General features: G+C 47.0%; 3 protein-coding genes across 4 annotated transcripts in view; 1 reads left to right on the forward strand and 2 right to left on the reverse strand.

The window, feature by feature from the left end:
• Nucleotides 1-1,592, reverse strand: part of LOC119396636 (glucose-6-phosphate 1-dehydrogenase) — a 35,116-nt gene extending 33,524 nt beyond the window's left edge. Inside the window, exon 1 of the mRNA XM_037663922.2 lies at nucleotides 1,473-1,592. Coding sequence (XP_037519850.1) covers nucleotides 1,473-1,577 — 105 coding nt within the window. The 5' untranslated portion in view covers nucleotides 1,578-1,592. The remainder of the gene's footprint in view (nucleotides 1-1,472) is intronic.
• A 1,365-nt stretch (nucleotides 1,593-2,957) lies between these two features.
• LOC119396641 (condensin-2 complex subunit D3) lies at nucleotides 2,958-20,369 on the forward strand. Of its 2 annotated transcripts, none has more exons than XM_049417179.1 (5): nucleotides 2,958-4,812; nucleotides 8,439-8,699; nucleotides 10,046-11,704; nucleotides 12,952-13,375; nucleotides 19,365-20,369. In XM_049417179.1, the coding sequence occupies exons 1-5, from the start codon at nucleotides 3,136-3,138 to the stop codon at nucleotides 20,198-20,200; spliced, it is 4,857 nt and encodes a 1,618-aa protein (XP_049273136.1). In that variant the 5' UTR covers nucleotides 2,958-3,135; the 3' UTR covers nucleotides 20,201-20,369. The 2 variants fall into 2 exon arrangements, with proteins under 2 accessions (XP_049273136.1, XP_037519858.1); XM_037663930.2 differs by having other exon boundaries at nucleotides 2,959-4,812; nucleotides 19,362-20,369.
• On the reverse strand, nucleotides 20,316-26,439 carry LOC119396643 (gem-associated protein 2). The gene is made up of 8 exons (XM_037663933.2): nucleotides 26,229-26,439; nucleotides 23,802-23,889; nucleotides 23,634-23,723; nucleotides 23,478-23,537; nucleotides 21,980-22,078; nucleotides 21,845-21,913; nucleotides 20,755-20,865; nucleotides 20,316-20,510 (listed from the first exon to the last, which is right to left on the reverse strand). Exons 1-8 carry the CDS (start codon nucleotides 26,345-26,347, stop codon nucleotides 20,418-20,420), a joined length of 729 nt encoding a protein of 242 aa, XP_037519861.1. The 5' UTR covers nucleotides 26,348-26,439; the 3' UTR covers nucleotides 20,316-20,417.
• Nucleotides 26,440-26,660: the final 221 nt, after the last annotated feature.

Here is a 26,660-nt window from a genome sequence, read left to right on the forward strand (position 1 = left end):
ATTGGCGTAGCCAGGGGGGGGGGGGGGGGGGTTGATCTCCTACCCCCCCCCCGCCCGAAAATTTTCAGTTCTGCATGAACATGCATAAATCCCCTCGCCACCCCCCCCCCCCCCAAAAAAAAAAAAAAATAACCTGTCATTGTTCCGCAGCGAGCGGAGATATTTTACCCAGCGAAGTTGCGATTTCGAAAGAGTTCACTTTAAAAAAAATCTCGATTGTTCATGAACTGACAACAAAGACATCGACCGTTCAGCTCAAACTATAATTAAAGGCTGTAGACCTCCGCTGTGCTGCACAACCAACCACAAAAACTTCAACTCCGCGTCCCTGTAAAGCAGCAGCACTCAAAGGCCGTCTGAAAATAGCGCCTCTTTCTCTCCACAATTACATTCTCTATCACTCTCTCGGCACGTTGACGGCCTCTGTGATTTCGCGCGCAAAAATCACTGAGGCCTTGCAACTTAACTCGTCACTCAGGCGGCCTGTGTGTGTAGGCGGCAGGCGGCGCCACGGTACGGAAATTGATAGAGAGAGCGAGAGACAGAAAAGCTGAGAGGTCGGCCTGAATCAATTTTCTGATCGGCTACTCAGCGTTAGGAAAGGGGAAATAGTTTGAGTTACTGTGAAACTCTACGAGTAGCGTATGCAGTGACTCTAGAAACCGAAGCCGCGCGGGCTAACGTCGTCTGCTCTTCTGTCTCGTGCGCACAAGCGCGTGTGCGCTTTTTGTGTTTGTGTTCATACTATTTCTTTTTCTTTCTTTCTTTCTTTCTTTCTTTCTTTCTTTCTTTCTTTCTTTCTATGTAAAGTCACGCGGCAAGTCCTTCTCCTGTCTGATTCTCACGCACAGCTGCACTGTTCCGGCACGAACCGCGAAAGATAGCAGCTGAAACTGAATTTAGAATCCTGTTGTGGCCGAGCTCGCCTCCCAAATGCAAAAATACATCACGTGACTACAATGGTACACTCTGTCGCATTATTGTTTCTTCAACGAAACTCACTCGCATCGAATTCGACATGTCCATTGCAGCGTCAAGCAAAAAAAAAAAAAATATTCATAACGCTTAAATGACCTCAAAAGCAGGCACGCCCGCACATGGGCATTTGCTGTTATTCAGACTTCTATGCACAACGTTGTTAAGCACCCATTTATACTTATGTGCGACTCTAGTGTGCGCCAATCACCGATACATCGTGCGTACTTTACCGACTTTTGCATTAATTGTTCAGGTCTTTATTTGTGATGTATACTAAGACGCATTAATTTGCCCGGCCTTAAACGAAATAGCTCTTGAAACGCGTCTATCCATTTGCATACAAAATTTCTTGTTCGTGACTGCTGTTACAGGTAAGTAACACAACAAGGCCTGCTACTGCTATCAAAATACGCACACACACATTTCACAGCTCCGATTCGCTCACACCATGCAAGGCCTGCCGTTGGAACAGACGCAACGATTTCTGCGCGTACCGTGTCTTCGCTGGAGTAGGAGCTAGCTTCCGCCGAGCAGAGGCTGCTGTTGAGGACGATATCCAACAGGGAGCCGGACTCTTCATTCGTCGCGCGGCCAGCCATACGCAGCTGCACACTCCACGCGGTGCGCAGCGTTTGCTTGTAGCATGTGTGTATTTAGCTTCTTTGTCTTCTACTCAGGGCGGCGACGACGCGCCTTTGCCTTTTGACGCGTCGCCGCCAACTCAGTCGCGCTGAGCCCGAGCACGTGCTCCCTGCTGTGCATGACCTTTCACAGCTTGAGCCTCTTTTTTTTGCATATAGGCACGTGCGCCAATTTGTGCACAGACGTGAATGTTGGTTAGTTCAGTCCGGTAATCACAGAAGTAAGTGCCAATTAAACCTAAGAGAGAAACAGAAATAATAAAGCGAACGAAAGAGAACGGCGGAGCTTGACGTCGACATCACAAGCTCGCCTCTGTTAGCATATGCCACTGTTAAAGGGAACACTCGAATGAGCAACTTTCATTTTGTTGGCCCCCTAACGGCTAGTGGATGCGGAAAGATTGTTCGTGCACGTTAATATTATATCATAATTAAGGCTTCGGAACTGTCAACCACCAGTGGTGTTATGCAAATCTCAGCCACTAGCTGTGCTTTTGTAGGAGAGCGAAATCCGGACATACCCGAAACGCAAGTGTTTCCTTTAACAGTGGACCCACCCGTACATAATTATTCTAACAGCTGTGCTATAGCCTCGTACATTGACTTAGTAGGGGGGGGGGGGGGGGGGGACTGCGATGAACCTTCGCCCCCCCCCCCCTGATATATGGTCCATGTTTTCTCTGATTCGTTCTCGCTGAAATGTTTGCATATCTTGGCCTGCATTGCTCGTTAGGTCACGTAATGCATGCCTTGTATTTTGCAGAAAAACAAATTTTAAGAAAATAAAGCTGTATGAGAAGCGATCCAGCCGCTGCAGATGCATTGTAATAATGCTTGACGAAACATGCAAACAGTGACATAAATTGCTTTATTTTTATTAAATAAATAAATAAATATTTCCTCACAATAGTTCACTTTTACTTTAAAGGAAGAATAGCGATGCAGTTTATTGTATGCCATCTGATGTGATGCTTTTTGGATGAGAATCGAACGACATGAGGTTGTGGTCGCGGTTGCTCCAACGTTTGTAGAACCTGTCGGTTTGTCCAGATGGCCTCCGCGTTTTCTCAAGCGCAACATTACACTGTAGTTGAGTCCCTACTAGCAACATCCTGTGGTTATTTCAATGTGTCGTCGATTATAGGATTCCTCACAATTATCAGAAAATCTTATGCCGGCAACCAACGCGGAAAGTATCATGAATCTAGCAACGAAACCGAAAGTGCACAAGCAATCAAGACCCAGCCAAAGCCAAGATAAATACAAAGGAAGCCAAGACAAAACAGAACAGGCATTGGTTTAAATCTGCCATTCTGGCGCGTCGCGCGTTGGCGCGATTTTAGTTTGTGGTGGAACTGAAGCTTTTTCGTGAGGCGTGGTGCTTGAAATGCAAACAACAGTTTTGTGTTAGGCGAAGTTGTGCACACTTTGCTACTGGATGGTTGTTTTCGTCGTTTAATGCCCATACGTTTGAGTCAAAATATTTGCCCGTTGTGTACCGTTAAGCCTACCGACCATGGACTTGGACGACACGGACACTCTCGTAAGTTGGACACTTACAGTGTTCGGCGAACTGCCCTTCGACCTTGTTGAAGAGACGTGGATCAGCGCGGCGTGGGATAACAGGTACACCGATATAAGTCTACCCGATGTCGATTTGTTAGAAGCTGTCGAGGGAAACAGCTATGCCCTCTTGGACGCACTGTCAACTGCGTGCGACGTTTGCCAGAAGTGGTGTCGCTTTTCGGACACTGATGTCGACGTAGGCGAGGAAGACAGTAGTCACGACAAGTTTTGGAGAACGCTCGTCGACAATGGCGTCCATTACAAAGCGCTGCTGGGCCTGGTATACTTGGGAATCGGGCAAGGTAACTCGCCAGGTGCCACCCTCGTCAAGAAGAAGATAGCCTTGCGTTTTTCTAAGCTCTACTTCAATGTGGTGCTTGTGCCGGGAAGCTCGGCGTACAGAATTTTTCAGGAGAGCCTGTTCCAAAGCGCTATCCAGTGCTTTCGTCTTCCGAGTAAGAACACCAACCTGAGCGGAGATGGAACAGGAGCCAGAAACTCGTCTCAGAGCGGGAGCGCGCGAGGTGGCGGTCGCGGTAGGCGAAAGCAGTCTGCCACGGCTACCCCTGCTGACGACACTGACGCAAATGAGAGTACGACTGTCGAAAGTGAGACGATATCTGAGTCGATGCTTCTCGACTTTATGACCTGTATGACTGATTCGCTGAAGGACCTCGTTTGGGCGCTGCAGACGTTCAGTTTGCGCTCCTACGGTGAGGTGACTGACTTCCTCATCCAACACATGTGCGAGCTGGCGCAGCTCGACATTCCCGGTGCGGACGTGCGTTTCAACGTCGGCCTGGAGCAGCAGTTCCGCGGCTGCCACTACCGCCAGCTGACCTCGTACGCCTACTGCGCGCTCAAGCTTCTGTGCCTGCCGCAGCACGGCGAGCCCGCCGACAACTTCCGGACCATCACCAAGAGCCTGATGCCGCACCTGCTCATGTTGGCCGCCGGCAACGCGCAGACCGTGACCCGGCCCTTCGCGAACATCCGGGACAACGCGGTCGCCTTCATCTGTCACGTGATGCAGACGTGTGACGACACCCTCAAGGACAGCTTCCAGGACGTGGCCATCATACTGATCCACAACGTCGCCTTCCACGCCGTGGACCGGACCGACTTCAGGCTGAAGACCACGCACGCCGTACTCATGATCATGGGCGAGCTGACGGAGGAGCGCTTCAAGCGAGTCGTCCAGTGGTTCATCAAGCTCACGACTGTGCCGTTGGCCAACCGTCGCATCTTCGCCCTCGAGATGATCTTGGCCCTCATATGGGATGAGAGGGTGGCTGACAAGCGGTCGGAACTGCTGCTTGCTGCCATGAAGCGGTGCAACGACAAGGCAGCTACGGTCAAGACCAAGGCACTGTCCGTGCTTGCGAGTGTGACGAATGAACAGCCTGACCTGTGGACGCCCCTGCTTAAGGTGTCCAACCCGGTCGAGCCTGGAGACGAGGGTGAAGGCGAACAGGTGGCCGTTGAGGACGACAGACTCTCTCAGCTCATGGAGGTGCTCAAGTATCGGGCGGAAGACTCTAAAGTGAACGTGCGCAAAGCGGCGCTCTCTCTGCTGCAGAACGTTCTCTGCGCCAGCGGTGACTTCATCAAGGAGGAGTATGTGGAGGTGAGCATGGTACCCGAAAAAAATCGTTTCATTCGATTGGTTAAAAGAAGTTTATTGTTGACAGAGAAAGTGAAGGCCATATCATATACGGGACCTTGTTTAGACGTTTTTGCGAAGAATGCGGGAAAAAGCTAATTATTCGGGACAATGTACAATCTAAATTTACTAAAACATAGCGCAAGATATTGTGGCGTTTCCACGACCGCTCCACCCCGTGGCTCTGTTGCTGACGCATAAGCGGCCATTTTGAATGTTTTGGTACCTGTTGTCATCACAACTAGCCATACTGGTGCATGAAGTCACCAGGATTGATACCATAGCCTGACGTCATGATAGTGTTGACGTCGGTAGGTGAACCATGCAAAAATCTGCTTTAATGTCAAAATAAACTGTCTTATTAACGTTTGCTCAGCTTCACACTTGCTCAGATCTGTCTCTGTTTTCAGGAGATTTGTATGGCAGAGTAAACTCAGCTTCGAAAATTGTCAGTACCCCTTGAGGTGTCATGCCCCCTTAGGTGAAATGTAGATTGCTTAACTGCTGCATTCATTGTGTTGCAGAGAAGTTTGCTTTGCAGGAACAAAAAGTTGTATTGTGATATTGTCTAACAGCTGCAAATGGATGGCTTCTTGGACATCGGTAGCGCTGCTTCTTTGCCCAAGCTGTGCTAGAAGTCAAAGGCTGTTTCTCGAAACATTGCCAACTCTTCCTGTGTTTCAACAAATGCTGGCAACAAAGGTTGCCTAGAGCTTTACTAGTGGCATTCTGTGTAGTTTTTTTGGCATTGCTGTGCTGTATGCAGACATCAGTAGTACTGTAGTCAAGTTGAATTTATTTTTGCCACATTTGAGCACATTAAACATTAGTTGTTCGTTATACATAGCTTGCACGTGACGTCACAGACAGGTTCTCTGCGCTGGTTCACAAACATGGCGGCCACGGTGACTTTTTTTATCTCATTAGAGTGTAATTTCAGCGAAGGACACCCTGTGGCTCCCCGTTCTTTTGTGCTCTCCCCGCTCTCTTCTGTTCACTAGCTGCGCCAAGGGAGAACACAAAGGACTGGAGGGGGCACCGGAACTAATCTGATGTCACCGTTTCTTCGCGTCTCAACCAGTTGGTTGAAAACAAAAGCAGAGGTTTGAGTTTCACAAACACCAGACAGCCACTTAATTCACAAAGAATGTAACTGATTATTTAAGTCTGCATTCTCTTGCTATGAGTTCTGTAATAATGTAGTCCATAATGATAAACACATGTAATTAATAGCAGCATACATAACTTGCACGTTATGTCAGTATGCATACGTCGAGCACATACGTTTCGTGTTTATGTTTGTGCGGCAGGTCGTTTGGCGTGGCACACGTGTTTTAATCATTTGCCTTGCGCTTATGTCGAAGGAGAATCGTTCAGGACATTGCCTTGCATACCTTGATGAACTTGTAGGACCAATGCGGGCTAGATACAAAGGAAGAATCGCCCTGTGCGACGGCGTGGATCCCTATGAGCTACTGGCTGGTGCGCAAGCCGCTGTTGATGCAAGCCTGCTGCTGACAGTTACCCATATCGACATTATAAATTATCTGGTATTATTGACAAATTATGTTTCACTGGACCAGATGAAGGCCTATAAGTCGCTAGACTCACACAATTAATTTATGAGTGGATGGGGCATTACGAGCTTGGGGCATAACGAACCCCTGTTGGATCAGTAAAACTGCAGCCTGGTGAAGCAGCGTTGACTGGGGAACTCAGGTCCTCTGTGTCTGCAGTGTCAGAGTCTATGGTGTCGTACGTGGTGAAACAACTTTGTACGAGTCGCCTACAGCTCTTCACCGCCCGCATTTTATGGTGCTCAAGCTGTGCAGATTTCTTTGCTGACTGCTGCATACGACCATGGTCCAATAACGCGTTTGGCACACAGTCGGAGCTTGTTTCATTAAAGAGCTTAGCGGGGCTCCTGAAAAGCAAGGTGCATTCGCTGTGTTCATTTCGGTGTGTCACGTTTCAACAAAAATTCACCTCGCGCATAACGCACTCAGCACTCGTCAGCTCTGAGCTACACTGAGCAAAAAGGTGGGGAGATTTGGAAACATAACTTGCCTATTATGAAGTGACGCCAGCATACAAACGTTTTTCAGAGTCTTGAGGTCCTTCTTGATTATGCGCACAATATGCTTCTCTGCTTCTCGGACAGCTCTTTTTTGCGGTCGCACTGATTTGTGATCACCTTTGGCAAAGAGTACATCCCCACGTCTGGTCCTTTTTCATTTGATTTACACTTCTTATGCGGCAGCCAGATATCACATAAAGATCGCCGCTGCGACGTACGGCGTTGACGGGAAGTGCGGGAGCCGCGCATCTTGACTCGGTGTCTGCTGCCATGTGCTTGGTGATGGCGTCGCATTCCAAGATCATATCCCAGAGTTCCGTAGTTTGACGTAGTTGCAAGTTATGTATCAGGTGTAATTAATAGCAGTGGGTCAACGCCAGGGCTTCTGGTAATACGAACCGTGTCAAGCAAAATTTTATATGAGCACTTGATGAATGTTTTGTTTGCTTCTATTAGACACAAAGAACAGATGCTTTAGCACTAATAGAAAATTTGGCTATGCCAAATTTTTGCAGTCACTATTGATGTGAGATACTTCGCTCAGCAGGAGGCTTGTATCGCCAGACTCGGCGAGGGCGGCTTTGCCAGCTAGAAGCAAATGGTGTTTCTATGGGTTGAACAACTACGCTAGTGACGTTGGGCATCTCAGAACCCACAGGAGTGGCACCTTCGGCATGCCAAACAGACACCAAGACTAAAACATTTTTATGATCTCGTTGAGTTTGTTTTAACAGGAGTCTACTGTGTTCTAAGCTGCTAGGTTTAACATGTGCATCAAAACCGTTACAAGGCTTGTTGATGAGGTTCCCGTCAAACTTTCTGTGCTTGAAATTGCTGAGGTTGAGAGAATTAATACTCCTTAACTGTCTATCTTTTCTAACTGAAATTAATCTGTTGCAAAAGCCCTACCAAAGGTGGTAATTGCAGAGGGATTGAAAAACGTGCAATGTCTTAGATGTCAAAAGATTGGCAGTGTTCGATTGATCTGTATACGTGAACCCTCACTGCACCCGCAGAGGAGGAGGGGGATACAACTTTATTGAAAAGAAATTTCAGGGGTTTGGAGCTGGCCGCTCGTCTTATGCCCAGGCAGTGACTGCTTTTTGCAGCGCCACTGTTGTCACAAGTGCTCAGTGCATTGGTGGTGTGCATATGGACCATCATTGTGCTTCATTGTGCAGTGCATGTGGCATAGAAGAACAGAGCATGTGGCATGAAATGTTTTCAGTGATGGGGGGGGGGTTCAAGTATTAAGTGAATACAGCCTTGCATGTCACATTGTACTTGAAGGAAGTAGTGCCATTATTATTGAATCAAGGCTTTTTCTATAGCCGTCAATCCACCTTTTTCATTTTTCTGTGCTGCCCTCTGCTGTTTTGGTCGGGTTTTCGTTAGGGGCTTGGACAACCGGTATCTTTTCCACAACTTTTCAACTAGGGGAAGGGCGCATGCACCGTGGCATCGTGAAAGAAGCCGATTATTTTCACACACACGTGCATCTGTTCACGCACAGATTCTGAAGGAGAGCTGCCTGGACCTGGCATTGTTGGTGCGAAAGCAGGCACTTCACGCCTTAACCAAGTGCCTGCGCGCGCACCCAGAGGAGGAGCTGCTGCTGCGGTTCTGGTTGGAAGGGGCGCTTCCGCTGGTTCTGGATGCAGAGAACACTGTCATGGAGAAGGCTGTTGAGGCTGTTGAGGAGCTGATCCTGGGGCCCTTGTGCCTCTTGGTACCGGGGCCTGACGCCGACCTGGCCTGGCGTTTGCTGGCCCAGGTAAGTGCCTCAGAAGTAGTAGTTGTTCCCTCAGAAGCTCTATACTCCGTTTGACACATCAGGTTCAACTCTGTGAAGGCTAGCGAGCTTCCTGCAGTAGATGCGTTCGCATTAAGAAATAGTTCAATGTTTTTACCACCGAGAATAAATTTTTCTTTTCGTTTTTGGGCTGAGTAATAAATGAAGATGTTTAGTGCCTTACCAATAAATGAACCCAGTTATACGGTTGTTATTATATAGCTGGATTGCTTACATTTTGTTGTTTTTCTTGTTTTTTTTAAAATTTATTTCATTTGCAGGCCGTCGCGACGCGTCACGCGGAGGCTCATGTGAGCATTTACAATGGCAAAAACCGAGAACGAGGCACGCGGAGTTATACATTTTGCTGACCGAACTTCTTGCATAACTTCTACAGTGTTGCACCTGATGTGTGAAACGGAGTGTAGGACGAAGGGCGCAGTGCACAGTTTTGCAGGTACAAGGGGGCGTGTTCATTTCCTTTCATCTTTCTTGAAGACCCCCATTGGAAGGAGCGGGGGCTACATAAATAATAACAAAGAGTGTCACATCATTTAATTGTGAAATACAGCTAGTTACTTATGTTGTGTAAATTTAAGGGTACATGGCAAGAGAAGCATTGTCAGAAAGTCCATTCCATGCACTGGTCTCTCTGGAAAAAATAACAGTGATGAATGCTTTAGTGTGCACATGTGGATGATCAGCCTGTAACATGTGGCTAGTGCAATGAGAAGTGGCCCGGGTGATGTAAGGCTCGCATGAAATGCAGAATGAAATAAGTTATGAAAAGGGGAGAGGGTGGCAACGTGGCCTTGGAAATATGGGAGTTGAAGTTTGTTGTAACATCAGATAATGAAGCTGGTAGGAAAGTTGATAGAGAGGCTGGTAGTGCATCACAAGCGTTGTGTCAACATTGTGGGTTTGGCCCCTGATGGTGGTGATCTGCTTTTCGTCCACAAAAACTTATTTTTCTTTGGTTTTATAATTACTACATTTCACGTAAAGCTACAAATAAACTTCCTATGCTTTCTTTGGCTTCGTGTGGTCAGGAAAAAAATGGGCCCTTTGATTCAACTCCCTTCTTTCATTCATTTCATAGTGAGGGTTTCCACACTGCTTGCTTTGGTGCATTTAGGTAGCTTAACAGCTCCAACAAGGAGGTGATGCCTTTGCTGATATGGCGGTTTAGTGTAGCGTCACGCTACTGTCCCCACATTTTTTTTGTGTGTGGCATTGTCATGCACACAGTTGGCATACGGCTTATATTCAGGTGTACATCAGTTGCAACAACAGTATCTTATTTCTTTGTTCCTTGTGCCCACGTTTAGGTATCTCAAGGACCATTCCGTGAACACCACAAGTACCTCCAGCAAGCTGTCCTGCAGCTGAATCGTTCTGAGAAGTTGCGGTCCAATCAGCTGAACGTCCTCAAAACTTATGTCGGGGGTCTCAACGACGCCTCTGTCTGGCTGCTGCTTTCCAAGCTTTCTCTATGCTGTGACCTTGGCCAGGGCAACTTTGCCTTCAGCTACTGGAAGCAGCAGTGGGAGGAGCAGCCGGAAGGGTCGAACAACATGCGTGCCTCCAACGAGACGGTCAACCACGTGCTCATCGTCCTCAAGAAAGTGTCTCGCCACTTGCCATCAAATGCACTCCGAGAGCTAATTGCAGATCTGGAGCAGCGGCTCTCCCAGCTGAGTCTCCCTGTGGAGGTTATGGCTAACACGGTGGACTGCTTGCACTGTCTCAAGCGTAACCTGCACCGTGAGCGCCCCGAACTGGGCGAGCGTGCCGTCCAGGTGTGGTGCAAGCAGATGCTGGACAAGTGCCAGACATTCCTTTCGCAGGCCGTCATGGGAGCCAAGGGCGAGGACAGCACACACACGGAAGAGCAACTGGTGCGTCATCTCGTGCTCCTCGGGGAGGCAGCTCAGCCCGCGCCTCGCGCCGTCTCCAGCCAGCTCCACGAACTCGTCCAAGCGTGCATGACCAGTTCGGGTAGTCCAGAGCCCATGTCGGAGCCCGTTTCCAGGGGGGATGCTGCCATGTCGGAGCCTGACGCCGAGAAAAATGACATTAAGGAGAAGAAACCAGCCAGGCGATCTCGGGCACGACTGCCGGGTGGCGGAAAAAGCTGCCTACGAGCCACACGGCGTGTTCGTGCACATGCAGTGGTCGTGATGGGCATGCTCTGCATACAGAATGAAATGCTCGCAAAGACTGTTGTGCCAACCATGGGAAATTCCCTGTCAAGTAGTCAGGACCCGATGATGCGTGCCAACCTGATAGTCGCACTGACTGACATGTGCAAGCGTTACGCCGTCCTGGTTGATCCGTACTTACCCGTTGTGACACGGTGCATTAAAGACTCAGTTCCAGCTATTCGCAGCTTGGTCCTGACATGTCTTCTGCAGTTGCTGCAGCAGGATTTTGTCAAGCTGCACGGACGGCTCTTTTACCGTCTACTTTCAGCCCTTACCGACGAGAACCGAGAGATTCGCGAGCTAGCCGAGTTTGGGCTGGTGGACTGTGTACTGAAACGGAATACACATGTCTTTTACCACCGGTTCGTGGAGTGCCTCTGCTACTTCAACTCTTACCGAGGTTGCAGTGGCCAGGCGTCGCAAGAAAATGTTGTTGAGACGACCGAGCGGGACCGGCGCCTGTTCAGCCTCGAAGGCGAAGGGCGGCGCGACCAGCGTATGGCGTTGTACCGCTTCATGTTGCTCAACATGCCGGATGAAGATAGGTTCAAGCTGACCCTTGCACTGACCCAGAGTGTGCTTGTGCCCTGTGCGGACGAGACAAACACAGGCCCCGGCATGGAAGAGGAGTGTCCCGAGCTGCTGCACGACACATTGTGGGTGCTGTGCTCCGAAGAGATTAAACTGCAGACCATTGCAGCTGCAGCTGAGGATGCAGCTACAGAGGAGGACCCTGCCCAGGCCTTGCTGCACACCACACGCAAAACAATACTTAGCACTGTGGTAAGTACCTCTATGGCTTTTGCCGGGCTCAGGTGTCAGCTGTATCCATTAGAATGTATTAACTTTGTTAAAGGGACACTAAAGAGATACAATGAATCGGTTTAGATTAGTAAATTGTGCTCTGAGAACTCTAATGTCGTTACTTTCGCCAGCATAGGTTTACTAATAGAGGAGAAAATCACGTTCAAAGTTTCATTTTTAAATTTCCCGCCCAAATCTCCCCGCCTGACGTCATGGATTTCTAAGTGTATTGTATTTTGGCGCTATTGGCTGAACAAAGTTATCCCAAACTTGGTATGTTAAGTCTATGGCCCCCTCAGAGGACAATGTATTCCATTTTTACCGATTAGGAACAACGTAGTCCCTAGTAAGCGCCGTCAAAACGTGCGACGTCACGGCGAATGGTGCGGAAACTTCAAGGTGGCGTCGCCACCCACATTTTGTTTTTGCGCGTTTTCTCGCTTACTAAGCGTCTTCTCGCCGCAAGCGTAGTGTTTTTGGTATCATGAAAGAGTACCTTACTAATATGAGAAAAATCGTTTTGCTCTTTAGTGTCCCTTTAAGTACATGCAGTTCTTAGTCCGGTCAGTGCTGCACTTTATACTGTTTTACTTTGCTGATATGAAGCTACTTCCATACATAGACTTGTTGGGCAAGTTGTTTTTCTCTTGCTATCATATTTAACCATTTTCAGAAGAACAGGTACAGCATGCTTTTGTTGGAGGAACCTTTTCTAGATTATTTACCCGTGGCTGACTACACATGTCACCTGTATTACGAGTTTAGAGCACATTGGGATGCACAAACATGAGGCCTGTTGTGCAGCTTCACTGAACATCTGTTTTTGCAGGGGTGATGCTTGATCATATGTCATAGAAACCACCGTAAGTAGCGCAACTAGACAGGACACACAGCAAGGAACAGACGAGCACAGGTGCGCGATGCTTACGATGGCTTCTATGTCAAAACACCAACTTGCCCAACAGTCGACTCTCTTAAAATTGATCATATGTCTAGTAGTATACTTGTGCTCTTTGACTCTGCTGCACAGCTTTTGTTTTGTTGCATGTGTGACTACCAGGTGAACATCTATGGAGTACAGAAGAGAGAGCATGTGCTTCATTAATGTTTGTGGGGGGGGAGGGTCTGTTTCTTTAGTTCATGCCCGAGCCAAAGATGCTGTTGCATCAAATCCTACAGCATGCTGGAGTTCGCTCGACTAAGCTTCTGTGCACTAATTTGTGTAGGTGCGGGTAAATTTGGTGGAGAACGTGATTCCCGTGGTCATCGCTCTCAAGAACAAGTTGGAGGCCGCCCGGTCACCGCTGCTGCGGTCACTGCTCATGTTCCTGCGCGAGCTGATGCGCGACTACAAGGCGGAGGTCAAGGACATGCTGTCGGCGGACAAGAAGCTGGCCAGCGAGGTCGCCTTCGACTTGCGGCGCCTGGAACGGGAGGAAGAGGAAGAGGCCGCAGCCGAGGGCCACCCGGCTGCAACACCAAAGACGCCTGCACGCGCTGCCAACCCGGAGCTCAGGGAACTGCTCGACACGGCGCGTAAGCTCAGAGAAGAGGCCATCAAACGGCGTTCTATTGTGGTGCTGCCAGAAGTGGCATCCGAGGAAGGGATTGCACAGCAACAGAATGGCAATGGCGAGGCCGTAACCGAAGGTGAAGGACATTTCTATAAGCAACATTCGATTAGAATGATCTCGTCAGAGATTTCACCGTGCCATCACCGTTAGAAACGATACTGGTATCTGTAGCCCTCCAGAGCTGTATTAGTAAATTAAGTACCAAAAGGAGCCGCTCTTACTGTGACAAGAAGGTCTGTAAGCCGGAAAAGATGAAAGAATGAGGTGTGATGATGTGAAACGAGGGATTAGTTAAATTGTTATAGTTTTAAAGATGGATCCACTGTATTCCAGGATAAGCAAACGAGTATTATGGGGAGTTGCAGGAACTGTTACTGAATCACAACCCAAATACGAAAACATAGCTGCGAAATATGTGACATCAGACTGGTGCACAGGCATGGAGGTTAGGTGGGGAGTTTTAAGAATGTGTGTTTTATCTTCATTTTCTTTTTGATAATCAACCCTTTGCTACATAATTAATAAAAAGAGTTCTGAAAAACTGTTCATCACTGCTATATACTTAAAGGGACCGACAGCGAATTTTTATGGCACCCGTTTTCTCTAGCGCAACAGGAAGCTTACCGGTCAGTGTATCTAATCACGGAATGGTAAGATGGAAAATGCAGTGAAACATTTATACATTAAAAGCTCGTTAATACAACCCCCGTAGATTTGGAACATCGGATAGTTCCGACGTGTTCTTTGGTCCCGGCAAGCATATGTATTGTTTAATGGCATCAAACTTTCATTAATTTGGTCATATTAGGCTGCAACTTGGTCGATTCGAATGATCGTCCGAGCGCACCAAGCAGGAAGCGCCACAAATGTGCAGTGCAAATAAGCAAAAACGGCGTTTCCGAACAACCAAAATGGCTGTGAGCATTCAAAAAGGCGTGGTCGCCATTCACAACCTAACCACAATCGAGTTGTTAGTAACCAAGGCTTCAGCAGCTGCGGCAAACTTGTTTCGTTTTCACACTCGGCGCACACGTACTGCGTGGGCGCTCTCTACGATTGCTTTGATAGCGACTGGGATCAAAGCTGTGACAAGCAGTATCGTTATTGCTGTGTGCCTTCAGAACTGCGTAGTGGCCATCCATGACTGTGTATTAGCGAGCCAGGTTCATTCAGCAGCAGATGCAGTGCTCAGCAGTTTTTGCAACTCTGGACGTAGGCCACGCGCATGCTGCATGTGCCTTCAGAACTGTGTGGGTGCTATGATCGTGTCTTTAGCGACCACGATTTCGTCCACAGTGGTTGCGGCACTCAGTAGCTTCGTTTAGACTTCGGGCAATGTGCGCGCTGTCACAAAACGCAAACATTCTAGAAGCTGTTGAAGATGAAGAGCTTCAGCCGCAGTTTGTTTGCTGGAATAAAACTCACTTGCTACATTGTTCAACAATCGATCAGTTGCCGGCAATTTTCCGGCGAAAAAATTATCGTCACGCGCGTGCGGTGGGGGTACATAAGGGATGGGCTCAGAGTTCGTTTCGGCTTAAAGGGGTCATGAAACGAAAATGAAACTTCCCGGTTGCAATTTTCCCTGATTTAATACGGATTAGACATACCAATTCCGAAATATTTTGGCACAATATCCATTCTGTAATTAATGACACCCATTTGAAATCACAGTTCTTTGGAGATCGCTAGCGACCATGCGCAACCGTCGGCCGCTAAAAGCACTAAAATGTGACGTCAGTGATACGTCATGTTAAGAGAAGTTACAAAGAGAGCGTTCGCTTTATTTTGCTCTGAAGTAATATAATTATAGGATACTAAAAAAAGAAAAAGCAGCAGAGCTATTTTGGCGCTCTGAGTTCTAAGCTGTACAATCACAGTGAGTGATCTGCTCGGTTCCGCTTTCAAGTACATCCGGGCTCTTTCACGTGTGTATCCATGCCTTCCCGTCGGTTTGCTGGGCTCGGTCGGTGCAGTCAGTGCAGCGTCGCAAGTTGTGTTCTACTGTGTGTTCTCGGTGGCTTAGTCCTCGCTATGCCAACTGTGTGCGTCGTCAGACAGTGCCGCACAACTTATGAAAGTGCAAACAACGTTCGCTTTCACAAGCTGCCCAGCGAGCCACAGCGCAGAGCAGTGTGGCTTCGAGCTATCAACCGCGATGGCCCCGATGGTCTGGGCTCAGAGAGTGGTTTCGTGTGTTCCGACCACTTTCTGCCAGAAGACTACCAAACCAACCTCAATGTCCTTCGGAGTCTCGGTTTGGACACAAGAAACGCTCGCCTCAAGTGTGACGCCGTACCGACGCAGAACCTCTTGCTCGACGCACCACCGAAAAAGCTCAGGAGGTGTGAGGTCATGGTCGGGGCTTCCGCTAGCGCAGGTTTTTCCACGTGGTCTCGATACAGGTGCCTCCACGGCGCAGGCTTCTTCACCGTCGTCGCCGCTGCCGCTGTCTTGCTCTGACGATGGCCGGTCTCGCACCCGCATGGGTGCGTCGGCGTACGGCTCAAAGCCTAACAGCCGACTCCGCTCTAGCAGACGACGCTGTAGTTCGGGAAGGTCAGCCATCGCCCGCTGTGTGTCCATGATGTTATGGTGTTGCCGGCACCACAATCTAAACAGTATGATGCTACGAACCACGGTCAACTAAAACTCAAAAACATCGCTGCGTTGCCATGTTTTGTCAACGACAGAGACTTTTCATTGGCTGTCTTAAAATGACGTCAGCTACACAGTTGACTGGAACGTGAGCGGGGAAACCGAAATTGCGCTTTTTTAGTAATTCAGCGAACCCAGACATCAAACGAGTCGATGTATAGTACTAAATGGACGGCCAGGATTCTGAATACACACGCAGTTGAAAATTTTTGGAGGACGTTTCACGACCCCTTTAAGACACGGGGGTCTTGAGCCGCGGTCACATTGTGAGCCAAAACGCGAATGTTGAAAATTGAGGCTTTTTACACTGCTCTTGTGCAAAATAAGCACTGGGCTTACGTATTCATCCAGAAAATGAAAATGCAGTGATGTAATATACACTTCTTTATTGTTTTCTTGATGCATACTTTTGATAATTCGGCATTCGGTAATTGTTCCGGTCCCTTGAAATCCAAATTAGCGAGCTTTTACTGTATTTTAAATGTTTTGATCTGCGGCGACTATGAAGTCGTATACACAAAACACATGCTGCGAACAGTGGGAGGTGACCGTGAGAGCAGTTCGTGTTTGTGTGGGCGGTTCGTGTTTGTGTGCAGCATGCGTGCACTCTGCACGAAGGCTGCGCTGCTTCTCAGTGTGCAACTCCTTTTACTTTGTAAGCAGCACAAGAATAGAGTGAGGATAGATAATAATATACATACTTTAAAGGGGTACTGACATAAACATCTTGGCCTCGTGTTTTTTTGCTGCAATGTGTTGCTGGGGGCCTGTTAGTCATAACACGGCACATCGTTTGCTGTGGCATGCGACAGATAATTACAGACTCTTCATTACTGACCAGTGTCAGTTTCGGTTTCAAAAACGACAAGCCTTCGGGTGCAACTATCACCACCTAGCGGGTGCTGCGCTCGATCACGTCAGCACACAGAACTGTGATGCACTTCCGCGCGGTACGCAAGCAGCCGCCGAGAAGTAGGCTGCTGTAGCGAACGCGGCAAAAAAAGAGTGGCGGCTATGACGTTTTCATAACTTGTTGTGCAACGTGGTCAGTTGAGGGAAGTAGGGGGGTCAGCGAGGGTCACCTTTGAGGGTGTCAATAGCGCGAGGGTGTCGATCGCTCACGCAAACCTGTAAATTGAGTTCAAGATTCATTTAAAATACCTTTCAAGCTATATCCGCTGTTGATATTTTGCAGATGATATACGCAGGCTATCTCGGGCTATCTCAGCCGCGAAATTTTGTCAGTACCCCGTTAATTTTAAGCACCGATTTTTATCGTGTGCACGGAATGGCGTACAGCAAAGTGAGCAACTCCATAATCCAGCTTCAAGGTTCTTCTGTTCGGCTGCTCCACATGCTGGTTTTTTGTGACTTATAAATGCAGTTCAAAAATATAAATCCTACTTGAGTAAGAAATGTACTTTAATCTGTCACTATAATTCAGTCTTTTCATTTCCACCAGACTCTAATCACACGTTCTGGCCAGTTGTCAATCCCTTTAATGCTTTCTCCTTTTGTGTTTCGCAGAACTGACAATCAATTTTTATAGTAGCCTTTTTTTTTTCTTCATTGCTATCGAAAACTTCACCGTCAGGGTGTCCAGTCACACAGTGGCTATGTGGCAAATGCTGTTGAACATTTTTTAACAGCATTCTGTAAATCTGCAGTGAGTATGGAAGTGCGTGCTGGAAATAGTTAGAAGCGAGTGCGGTGTTTAGAAATGCCAGTAGTGCCGGGAACCTTGTATGGTAGAGTTAGTCCATGGCCTTTTGTATCTCGCATGTAGACTACAGTACTCACTGTATTTGTAAGCTTATGCACGTGCAGGAACACTCGGGTACACCACCACATGGTGAGGGGCAACACATCTTACCATAGGCTTGCCATTCCACTAGTTGCTGTGAACATTTTACCTCAGAGAAGAATATAGAATAAAGTGCAAATGCCTGCATGGTATAAAGACTGTAATTTTAAACACTATGAATAAGTGCTGCCTGTATACATTAATCAGAATAATAATTCCATCAAGTCGCACCAAACCAAGGCATCTGTTTTTTTTTTTTTTTTTTTTTTTCAACTATCTGTGCCACTATAATCCAAGGTATATTCATTTCATTCAACATCTCCTGAAGCATCCTGGGCAGTTATCAGGGCAACTATGATGATAAGCAAACGCTAAGTGTGTGAGGTATCTGAGGACATTAGTATTTATGCTTCAAGGATAGCAATTGTTTTTCAGACAAGGATTGATATAGTTATATTCATTAGATAATAGCTTCCACGTTGTCCATATTACTTTTTGTTTTCCGAGAGTATTTCACTGAATTTGGTTCTGGCAACAATGCCATAAGATGGTTTATATGTTGATGTGGGCCAGTGATTTTGCGGTATTGGCCATTAGCAAATATTTAGCCTTTAGTAACTGGTCTTCCTGTCAGCACACGTGGCATTCTCCTCATACATAGCAATGTTTAAAAATTAGAAGCATTTCACCACACAAGCAGAGGGTGACGTGACCCAAGAAATTCACAGCCAGCCACTCTAGGAGTGCTCATACTGCACCTTTTTGGGGGAAGCAAGTATTACATACATTACTTGAGGGTTGTGTCTAGTGACCTTGTGCTATAGAGAAATGCTGTCTGTTGACACTGCCAAATTCAAGCAGCACATTATAAATGCATATTTTAATATATTGGTAAGTTCCAACGGAATCTAAATTCTGAATTAACGTGGACATCCTCAATTGATATGCATGCACATGCACTTGGAGTGAAAAATTAGGATGCACGGTGCACATTGTTTGTAGCACAGTGCATACGTACTTAAATTGAGGCAATAAAGCATATGCATGTCAGAATGGTGGCAGCATGAATATGGTTAGCTGCATGGGTTAGCGCTAATAGCGCTTGATAGAAATATTTACTGCCCTGTGATGACTGGACTGTGCAGCAGATGCATACAAGCTTACTAGTGAACTGCCTTGTACTTGCAGCTACTATTTGGCTTTGTGTATACGGTTGAACCCCTTTATAAAAGACACTGCTGCAAGGGACAAACGGGTATGAGAGACACCAGTGTGCCTGTATCGAAAGAGGGGTTGATCAGAAAGTGAGGTAGTGGGACCCTGCTTTTTAAGGGACATCTCATGTAAGGGACAAGAAGAGCTCCCCGGTGCATGTCTCTTATAAAGGGGTTCAACCGTAGTGAAAATCAGTAAAAAGCATTCAGTGAATGGCCACAACACTTGTCATGCTCTCCCTAGACAGTCTAAAGCCAAATGACTTTCTTTGCACTCACCTGGGGTGGACTTTTGCAGCATCTGTTTTAGTCCCTACTTAGGCCGGTCTTTGAGAAGTTTTTGTAGTGCCGAGAAAGCTAATTTTTTTTCTCTGTTTCGAATGCAGTAGTCACCGATTCAACTGCCGCCACGGAAAACGGTGTTGAGAGTAATCCTCCGGATTCAACTGCTGCCACAGAAAATGGTGTCGAGACTAATCCTCCAGAGGAAGCAACTGCCGACAAGACCTCTTCGAAACGCACACCCAGCGGGACACGGACAAACAGCCGGGCTAGCTCGTTGGCTAGCCTCAGATCCAGCAAAGGTAGCTCCAAAGCCACTCCAACTGGACGACCGAAGAACTCGTCACTTAACATATCTACAGCGTCTGCAGCCAGTGAGTCTTCTTGCGATGCCACATCACTGAGGGGTTCCAACAGCCGTGCCAACAAGTCGGCACGAAAGGGGCTTGCGATGGACCTAGCGAACTGTGAAGTACAAGAGCGGGCAAAAGGAGACGTTCCGACGGAAGACGTTGCACCGGATTCCCCGCTGTCACGGTGTTCCAGTTTATCCGATCTCAGTGACATCAGTGTGCTGTCCAACGAAGATGCCACGGGTGGAACTAAGAAAAGAATAAGAAAGAACAGCCAGACTCGGACATCTCCTGAAGTTCGCACGTCTGGGAGGCTTCGCTCGCCAAGGAGGCGGTTTCCAATCGAACTTGGCGAAACGGACTCGGTACAAAGCTCACCACCACAAAACTTGGCATCGCCAGTCATCGATTCACCGGTGCATTCAGACACGGATGATGGCGAGTTTAAGAAACCAGCAAAGACTGTGCAGCCTGCAAAAAAACTCGGTCGATCACTGTCTAGTCCAAGTGGTACTCAGAGCAGTACGCCTGTGCTTGGTGACCGAAGAAAAAGGCTCTGTAAGTCTCCCGATCTCAGTGTTATTAAATGACGTGCGTGTGTTATTTTACAACTTCACAGCAAAAACATAAGGAAGCATATGTGCTTTTTTTATCGTGTCGTACTTTTAACATTTTGTGACGACTGTGTAATAATGTACACAAAGAATTTGTATGTATATTTATTTTTAACAAACATTAAAACATGATGTAGGATGGCGATGTTTCTAGTGTGTCAATGTCTTGGATGCAGCCTTTCTTCCCATTTCATCACTTGTCAGCCAAGTCAGTCTGGTTGAAGTAGCAAGCGATGAGGCATATTATGAGGTTCAGAGGTGGAAGGTTGGGATCATCTTTGGAGCTCTGCAACGGCAGTGAATACGTGAATCAATTGCTGGCAAGAATATCTTTGTTGATGATACCATGCTGTTGGATCAAGTTGGCAAGCTTTGAGCAGTTTTGTCGCATAGCAAATGGCAATGGTTTATATTAACACATCCTGGAAATTGACATGGCAAAGGAAGCACTTGTGTAAAGTGAGTGAAAGCCAATGAAACTGTCATGATGCAGCCATAATACGAATGTTGCTTCCGATCCTCTTACTCACCAGTTTTCTCCTTGCTGATGCACAAGCACGAGCCAAGGCACGGATGTTAGAACACATATCCGGATGCAGTGGCTTTTCCACACAAGCGAGTAGGGCGTACAGCCACTTTCCCTTTAACAGAAAAATTTTTACACTTAGTAAAAGTGCTCCCAACTACAAAAATATACACAAAATATATTCAGGCCATTTAGCATGTGTTACTGACTCATCTCACGTTCACATATAAGTACATCAATAAGTGCACCTATTACTCGAACATAAATGATTTAATGGTGCAATTACCATAGGCACTTTGACTGTTCTAGTGTTCATAAATCTCTGGTTTATATTTGCAGCGGCTCTCTTCTGCACATGCAGGCACACACATGCATGGTATATAAGGATATTTAATGTTAATAGGGTGTAATCATTTACATATACAGGCTGTTTCACACTTAGGGGAAAACCCTTGAGTGTATGGCATCGCAATGTGGCGAGCGCTGGAGTCGAGCGGAGGCAACAGCTCACACATGCGCAGGCTGCATTTTTTGAAAGCACAAGTGCTACTCCCGGGCCAGTGTGTGGATTTCATCGTTACTGCGGGAACTGAGCTGATAATCTTTACCAAACTTTGTGCGACGCCAGTCTCCGAGCCTTCGTTGGCAAAAGTGGGGTTCTACAAACCTCTTTTGACAGCATGCTTCGTATGTTCGCCCGAAAAGCCAGGGTACTGCAGCGTGCACATATATTTCTTCACTGTGTATGGTACCGTAATACGCAATGACAAGAGGCACCGAAATGTGCGAACAACGTGCTTGGTCTCCGAGCGCTGTCCCTGACGGTAGCATGCTTCCCAACAATGCAGCCAGCGCGCATCATCTGCTACGGCGATGCGGTTCAACACTGTGCCCTACGAGCATCTGCACCTATGCGAGCTGCTGGCGGCGCACGACCGCAGCGCTTACGGCTTTGTGATGCTATGCGCTCCAATATTTCCCCCCAAGTGGTAAACAGCTTGTACGTTCGGTGAGTCATTTTTAGATATGTGATGTTTCAAAGTGGATCTATATTTTTCATAATTCCAACAAAAAATCCACCTTTAAAAGCATACCATATTTGCAGAGAAACCCTCCTCTTCAATCCATCGTGCGCTGTAGCTGATCACTGCTTCAATTGTTTGCTGCATATTAAAAAAAAAGGCATGGAATTTTCTTGTCATTAGCTGTACTATAAGAAATAGGCCAACCTGTGGGATGGTAGTGACAATGCTGACTAGAGGGTGAATGCTGGGTGAAGCAGAGCCACAGAAAACAACCTTCCATCGGTCCTTCTCTTCAAATCTTGGCTGTGGAGGGCAAAAAAAAAAGAACAACAAATGTTTGAATCATTGTGGAAGGCTCTTTGAAAGTTGTTGTAGGCAACGAGCTTTGCCAGCCACAAAGAGGTCGTGACGTAATATATGCAGATATATAATCATAGAACTAGTATTAACCCTTTCAGCCCTGTATTTTTTATTTTGGTCGGGCATCTTTTTTGTGCTTGTTTACCTAATAGTTATGACCTCAGAAGACCACAAACGAAAAATTGAGCCAGTGGTGCAAGTATTAATGGATTTACAGACATGACATCAAATTACGTCATCAGGGCTCAGCGGTTGTGAAATGAGAAAAATGGCATCTTTTTTCCTGTTATTCTCTAGAGTACACAAAATGTGAACCACGCCTCATTTTTCAGTGTGATACTCACTGAAACAGCTTCGGTACGTCGACCCGAAAATTGCGCTTACCCGCCTCAGCTGACCCGCCAAGGCGTCACCCACGACTTCGGTCAAGCTTCTTCTTCTTTGTGGCTCCCAGCTCCGCAAGCATGTCACCATTTTGGTGTCACTTGCAGTGGGGATCATTGAAGAAGTATTCCCCCAAGAATGGACAGTTTTGGTTTGATTTCCGAGGCGCCACGGGAAATTTTGTGTGATGGTGTCAATTGACACCGCCAGGGCCGAAAGGGTTAAGCCTCCCAGACCTTTTATGTGTCACACTGTATTAATTATTGACCTAATTTCGCATTGGAACGCTTAAACCAGAGCCAACATTAGCTTTAGTGGCCAGATTCATGGCGAACGTGACATTTCGAGCAATGGCACATACCAGTGGTTATAATAAAAGTTTTGATGTTGCGTATTGATCCATGAGCACTGCACTTCTGAACTAGCTTTGTCTCTTAAAGGGGGTACTCACACAAAAATTTTCAGCTGTTTTCTTGCGTCACATTAAAGGCCAAGCACTAAAGAGCCTGGACAATGTACTGATAAGCGTTAGTGTGGCCTGAAAAATTAATTACAACCTGTTTGTAAAAGCTAGTTTTGGTACCTACTGTACCCTGACATTGCGACATGGTACGAGCTTCTCGTCGCGTGCTTGCACAAGATATTATGACGTCTCCACGGCTGCTCCTGTCTGTGCGTCCTTTGATAAGCTGTTGGTGATGCGGAAGCAGCCATTTTGTATGTTTTGGTATTTGATGTCATCATAACTAGCTACACTGGTGCGTGAAATCACTAGAGTTGATAGTGTAGCCTGACGTCACACTAGTGTCAGCATTTACTGAGCTCCACGCTTGCTTGAAGCCATCTTGGTGTACAGGAGATTTGTATGAAGGCATGAACTCAGCTTTGAGAAGTGGTGAGAGTACTCCTCTAAAGTTCAGCGATGATTCTCAGAAAATACTTTGAAGAATTGACCTACCAGCTTCACGGGACATTTTTCCTTGTTCCTCTTTAAAAGGGCTTTCCGTTTGATGATTTTCTATAAAAAAGAAAAGCAAAAGCAGGTTGCAAAAGTGCAGGAACTTCCACACCTCTCCCTCCCCGAGTTCGATATTTGCTCATTAAGTATACTCGCCTCTCTAGCGACATGGAAGTTGTAGACCTGCTTCCTCTGCCATTCACGTGAAGGTGCAAAACCCTCTGGAGGCGGCGGACAATCATTAGACTGAAATGGCAACACAGATAACTACTTCACAGCATCAGCTCCTACAAGAGCTATTGTTTTAAGATCGTTGTTACTTACATCACTGAACGATACAGTTTGCTTTGCCAGAAACTTGCTAGTATCCAAATTCGCCACGACAACATCAGGGCAATTGCTGGCTTCTATTCTGTAACGAGAACATGGAGAAACGCCAAGCTGACAGGTACAATCAGCCCTGGCATGAGGATGGCATGTGCAACAGCTTGCGGCTTCAGCGATGCAAATAGTGAGCAGTGTGCCTAGCTCATGCCAATTGATTTAAAGGGACACTAAAGGCAAATAACTATTTATGTCAGAGTGAAAGCTCAATGTATGACAACTTCTAAAACGGCAATATTATCAACAGCAGTGCCCTACTTAACGAGAAATTAAGCTAAATGTACCACATGATGAGCGCCACGAGTGGGGCATTTCGAAGTGATCCCGATAACGTATGAGAGTATGCCTAGAATAAATCACTAGTAATCAAACTAGCAGCAATAAAAAAAAGAACCTTCTGTGCTTCAGAAGACGTAATAAAATGCTGTTTGTTCGTTTCCGTTTGATTCATGGAAAAACGAACCTCTGTGGCGTTGCCATGGGGAATGGCGCGTGGTTCAAAGGTTCCGTTTTCGCCGAACTGCGCTTCGTCCGGCGCCCTGCTTAGCTCACGCGGTCCCGCCTCAGTGGTAGTTTCGGGATTGCGTACTGCCGCGTGTGTTTTGCGCGCTTGTGAAAGTCGCTCTGACAGAAAGATCCACAAAATGCCGCATGCAACGACGCCGGCACTACGAGCCCTCAGCAGCATACCGCGTTCATCGGGGCTCAAGTCGCTGAATTGGAGCCCAGCGTCGCGAGCCAATGTCTCATTGTCAAGTTCTCCGTCCACATCCACTGCGGCGATTGCGACAAGCTTCGATGGTTTCGATGGCCGTTGTTGCTGCTGTGGGTCCCGCTACTTTCGCTCTGCTGCTACTAGTGTCGGCGACCGCGCAGTAAAGGCTGGCAACGTTGGGCACGGCAGCAGTGACTTATGAAAGTCGGATTTCAGGCGGGTGATTTGAAGTGCGCAAACGCGATGCGGACCACTAAAACGTGATTTTATTTCAAAATAAGCACTTCCTTGGCATAAAAGTAGCACTACGAGGTTTCTGGACCACTATTTCAACAATCAACGTCGACTTAATATTTGCCTTTAGTGTCCCTTTAACACTGTGTGCAGTGATTGATTTAACACTGTGTGCAGTGTGAAAATTCTGGTTTGACCACTGCACAACCAGAATTTTCACACAAAGGTCAGGAAGGAACTGCGGACAAACATGCAACTGTGCACACGTCTGCATGCATCTCCTCCGTGTCTCGTGTAAAAACGGTAAAGAACAAGGACACACTTGTGCAATGTGCTGAGAAGGTCGTCTATCGCATCCCCCTAACACTGTTACCTTCGCACACATCAACACCACTGTCGACAATTGCAATGGTCATGCCACCAATCTTCTGCGATCCAAGTTTTTTTGCACGTGGCGGTCACAAGTTTGTCGGGGAGATCAAAGAAGCACTTTACATCATTGCGGCAAAATACCACTGTATCAACATGAACTCATTACAGATTCTGTGCAGCTTGCTTATGCAACTAAGGTTGCACGGCGGGCTTGTTGGTTATCCATAGCATCCAATGTATAGGGCATCCATGACGGGACGGAGCAAGAGACGCATAACACACACACATCACTAACTTTCAACAATGCAGTTTATTCAGAGAAACAACAGTACATATACTCTAACCCAGTGCGTGACAAGCCACGTGATCAAAGAGCCAATCATGCATCTAATGCAAATCATCACGTCACACCCATCATGTGGCTTTACAAAAGCCCTCCATATTTGGGTGTGACATGATGATTTGCATTCGATGTACGATTGGTGTTTGATCACGTGCCTTGTCACGCACAGGGTTAGGGCATATGTACTGCTGTTTCTCTGAATAAACTACATTGTGGAAAGTTAGTGCTGTGTGTGTGTTATGTGTCTCTTGCTCTGGTCCCATCCTGGATGCGCTATACATCAGTCGTTTAGGCAAGCATCGGCAGTTAATTGTGTATGTGATTTTGGCCTCTTGTCCCTTTTTGGTCTGTCACTCTCCCTCTCTTTGCCAATGTCCGATCTTCAACGCGTCGCACCATACGAATAAGCTGGTTGTAGGTGTTTGCATCAGTACCTGTTCTCACAAGTAGGCAAGAAGGAAGGAAACTTCAGCACAGTAAAACACAACAATACTGTTACCTGCAGGCTGCCCCTACTTATTGATGCTGGGCTAGTTGATAATGTGATTTACGCGATAATGTTGATCATGTGATTACGGTTGGCAGTGGGGGCTGTTTGTGGAGTACTTGTGTGTTAATGAGAGAGTGTTAAGTTGCACCTGATTTTCAAGAAGCCCCTTCTAGTTGGATTGCACGCAATACTGGAAATGTTGGGTACACTTACTGCACTCTCCTCAAGTACTCATTGGCTGTTGTAGGAGGGAGGTCCAAGTCGTACTCTTCCCCAGTGTCCTCCACGGGAAAGGCCGGGTACTGAAGTTCGGGCTTGTCGTCTTCTGACATGTTTTCTGCGATAATTGCGCGCACCGATTAAGATCGAATGTCACTTCCAGCAAGGGTTTGTGCTTGCTACACAGACCAAACAATGCGCCGATCTAAGATAATTTACGTTCAAGGACGAAATCGGTGTTCATTTCCTTGTGGAGGAACTGTGTCCCGTACTAAAGTGACTTCAGTGGTTAAGAGGTCGCCAAAGAGGCTCACAATGAGTTCAGTTAAAAGCGATCATGAATGCGAGCATATGTTCACATATTTACTACGTGCAGTGAGAATAACTTCATCGTGGTACCTGCAGTTTAGGCTGGCGTTGATGCAG

Source organism: Rhipicephalus sanguineus, chromosome 6 (genome assembly GCF_013339695.2).
Source record: "Rhipicephalus sanguineus isolate Rsan-2018 chromosome 6, BIME_Rsan_1.4, whole genome shotgun sequence".
NCBI lineage: Eukaryota > Metazoa > Arthropoda > Arachnida > Ixodida > Ixodidae > Rhipicephalus > Rhipicephalus sanguineus.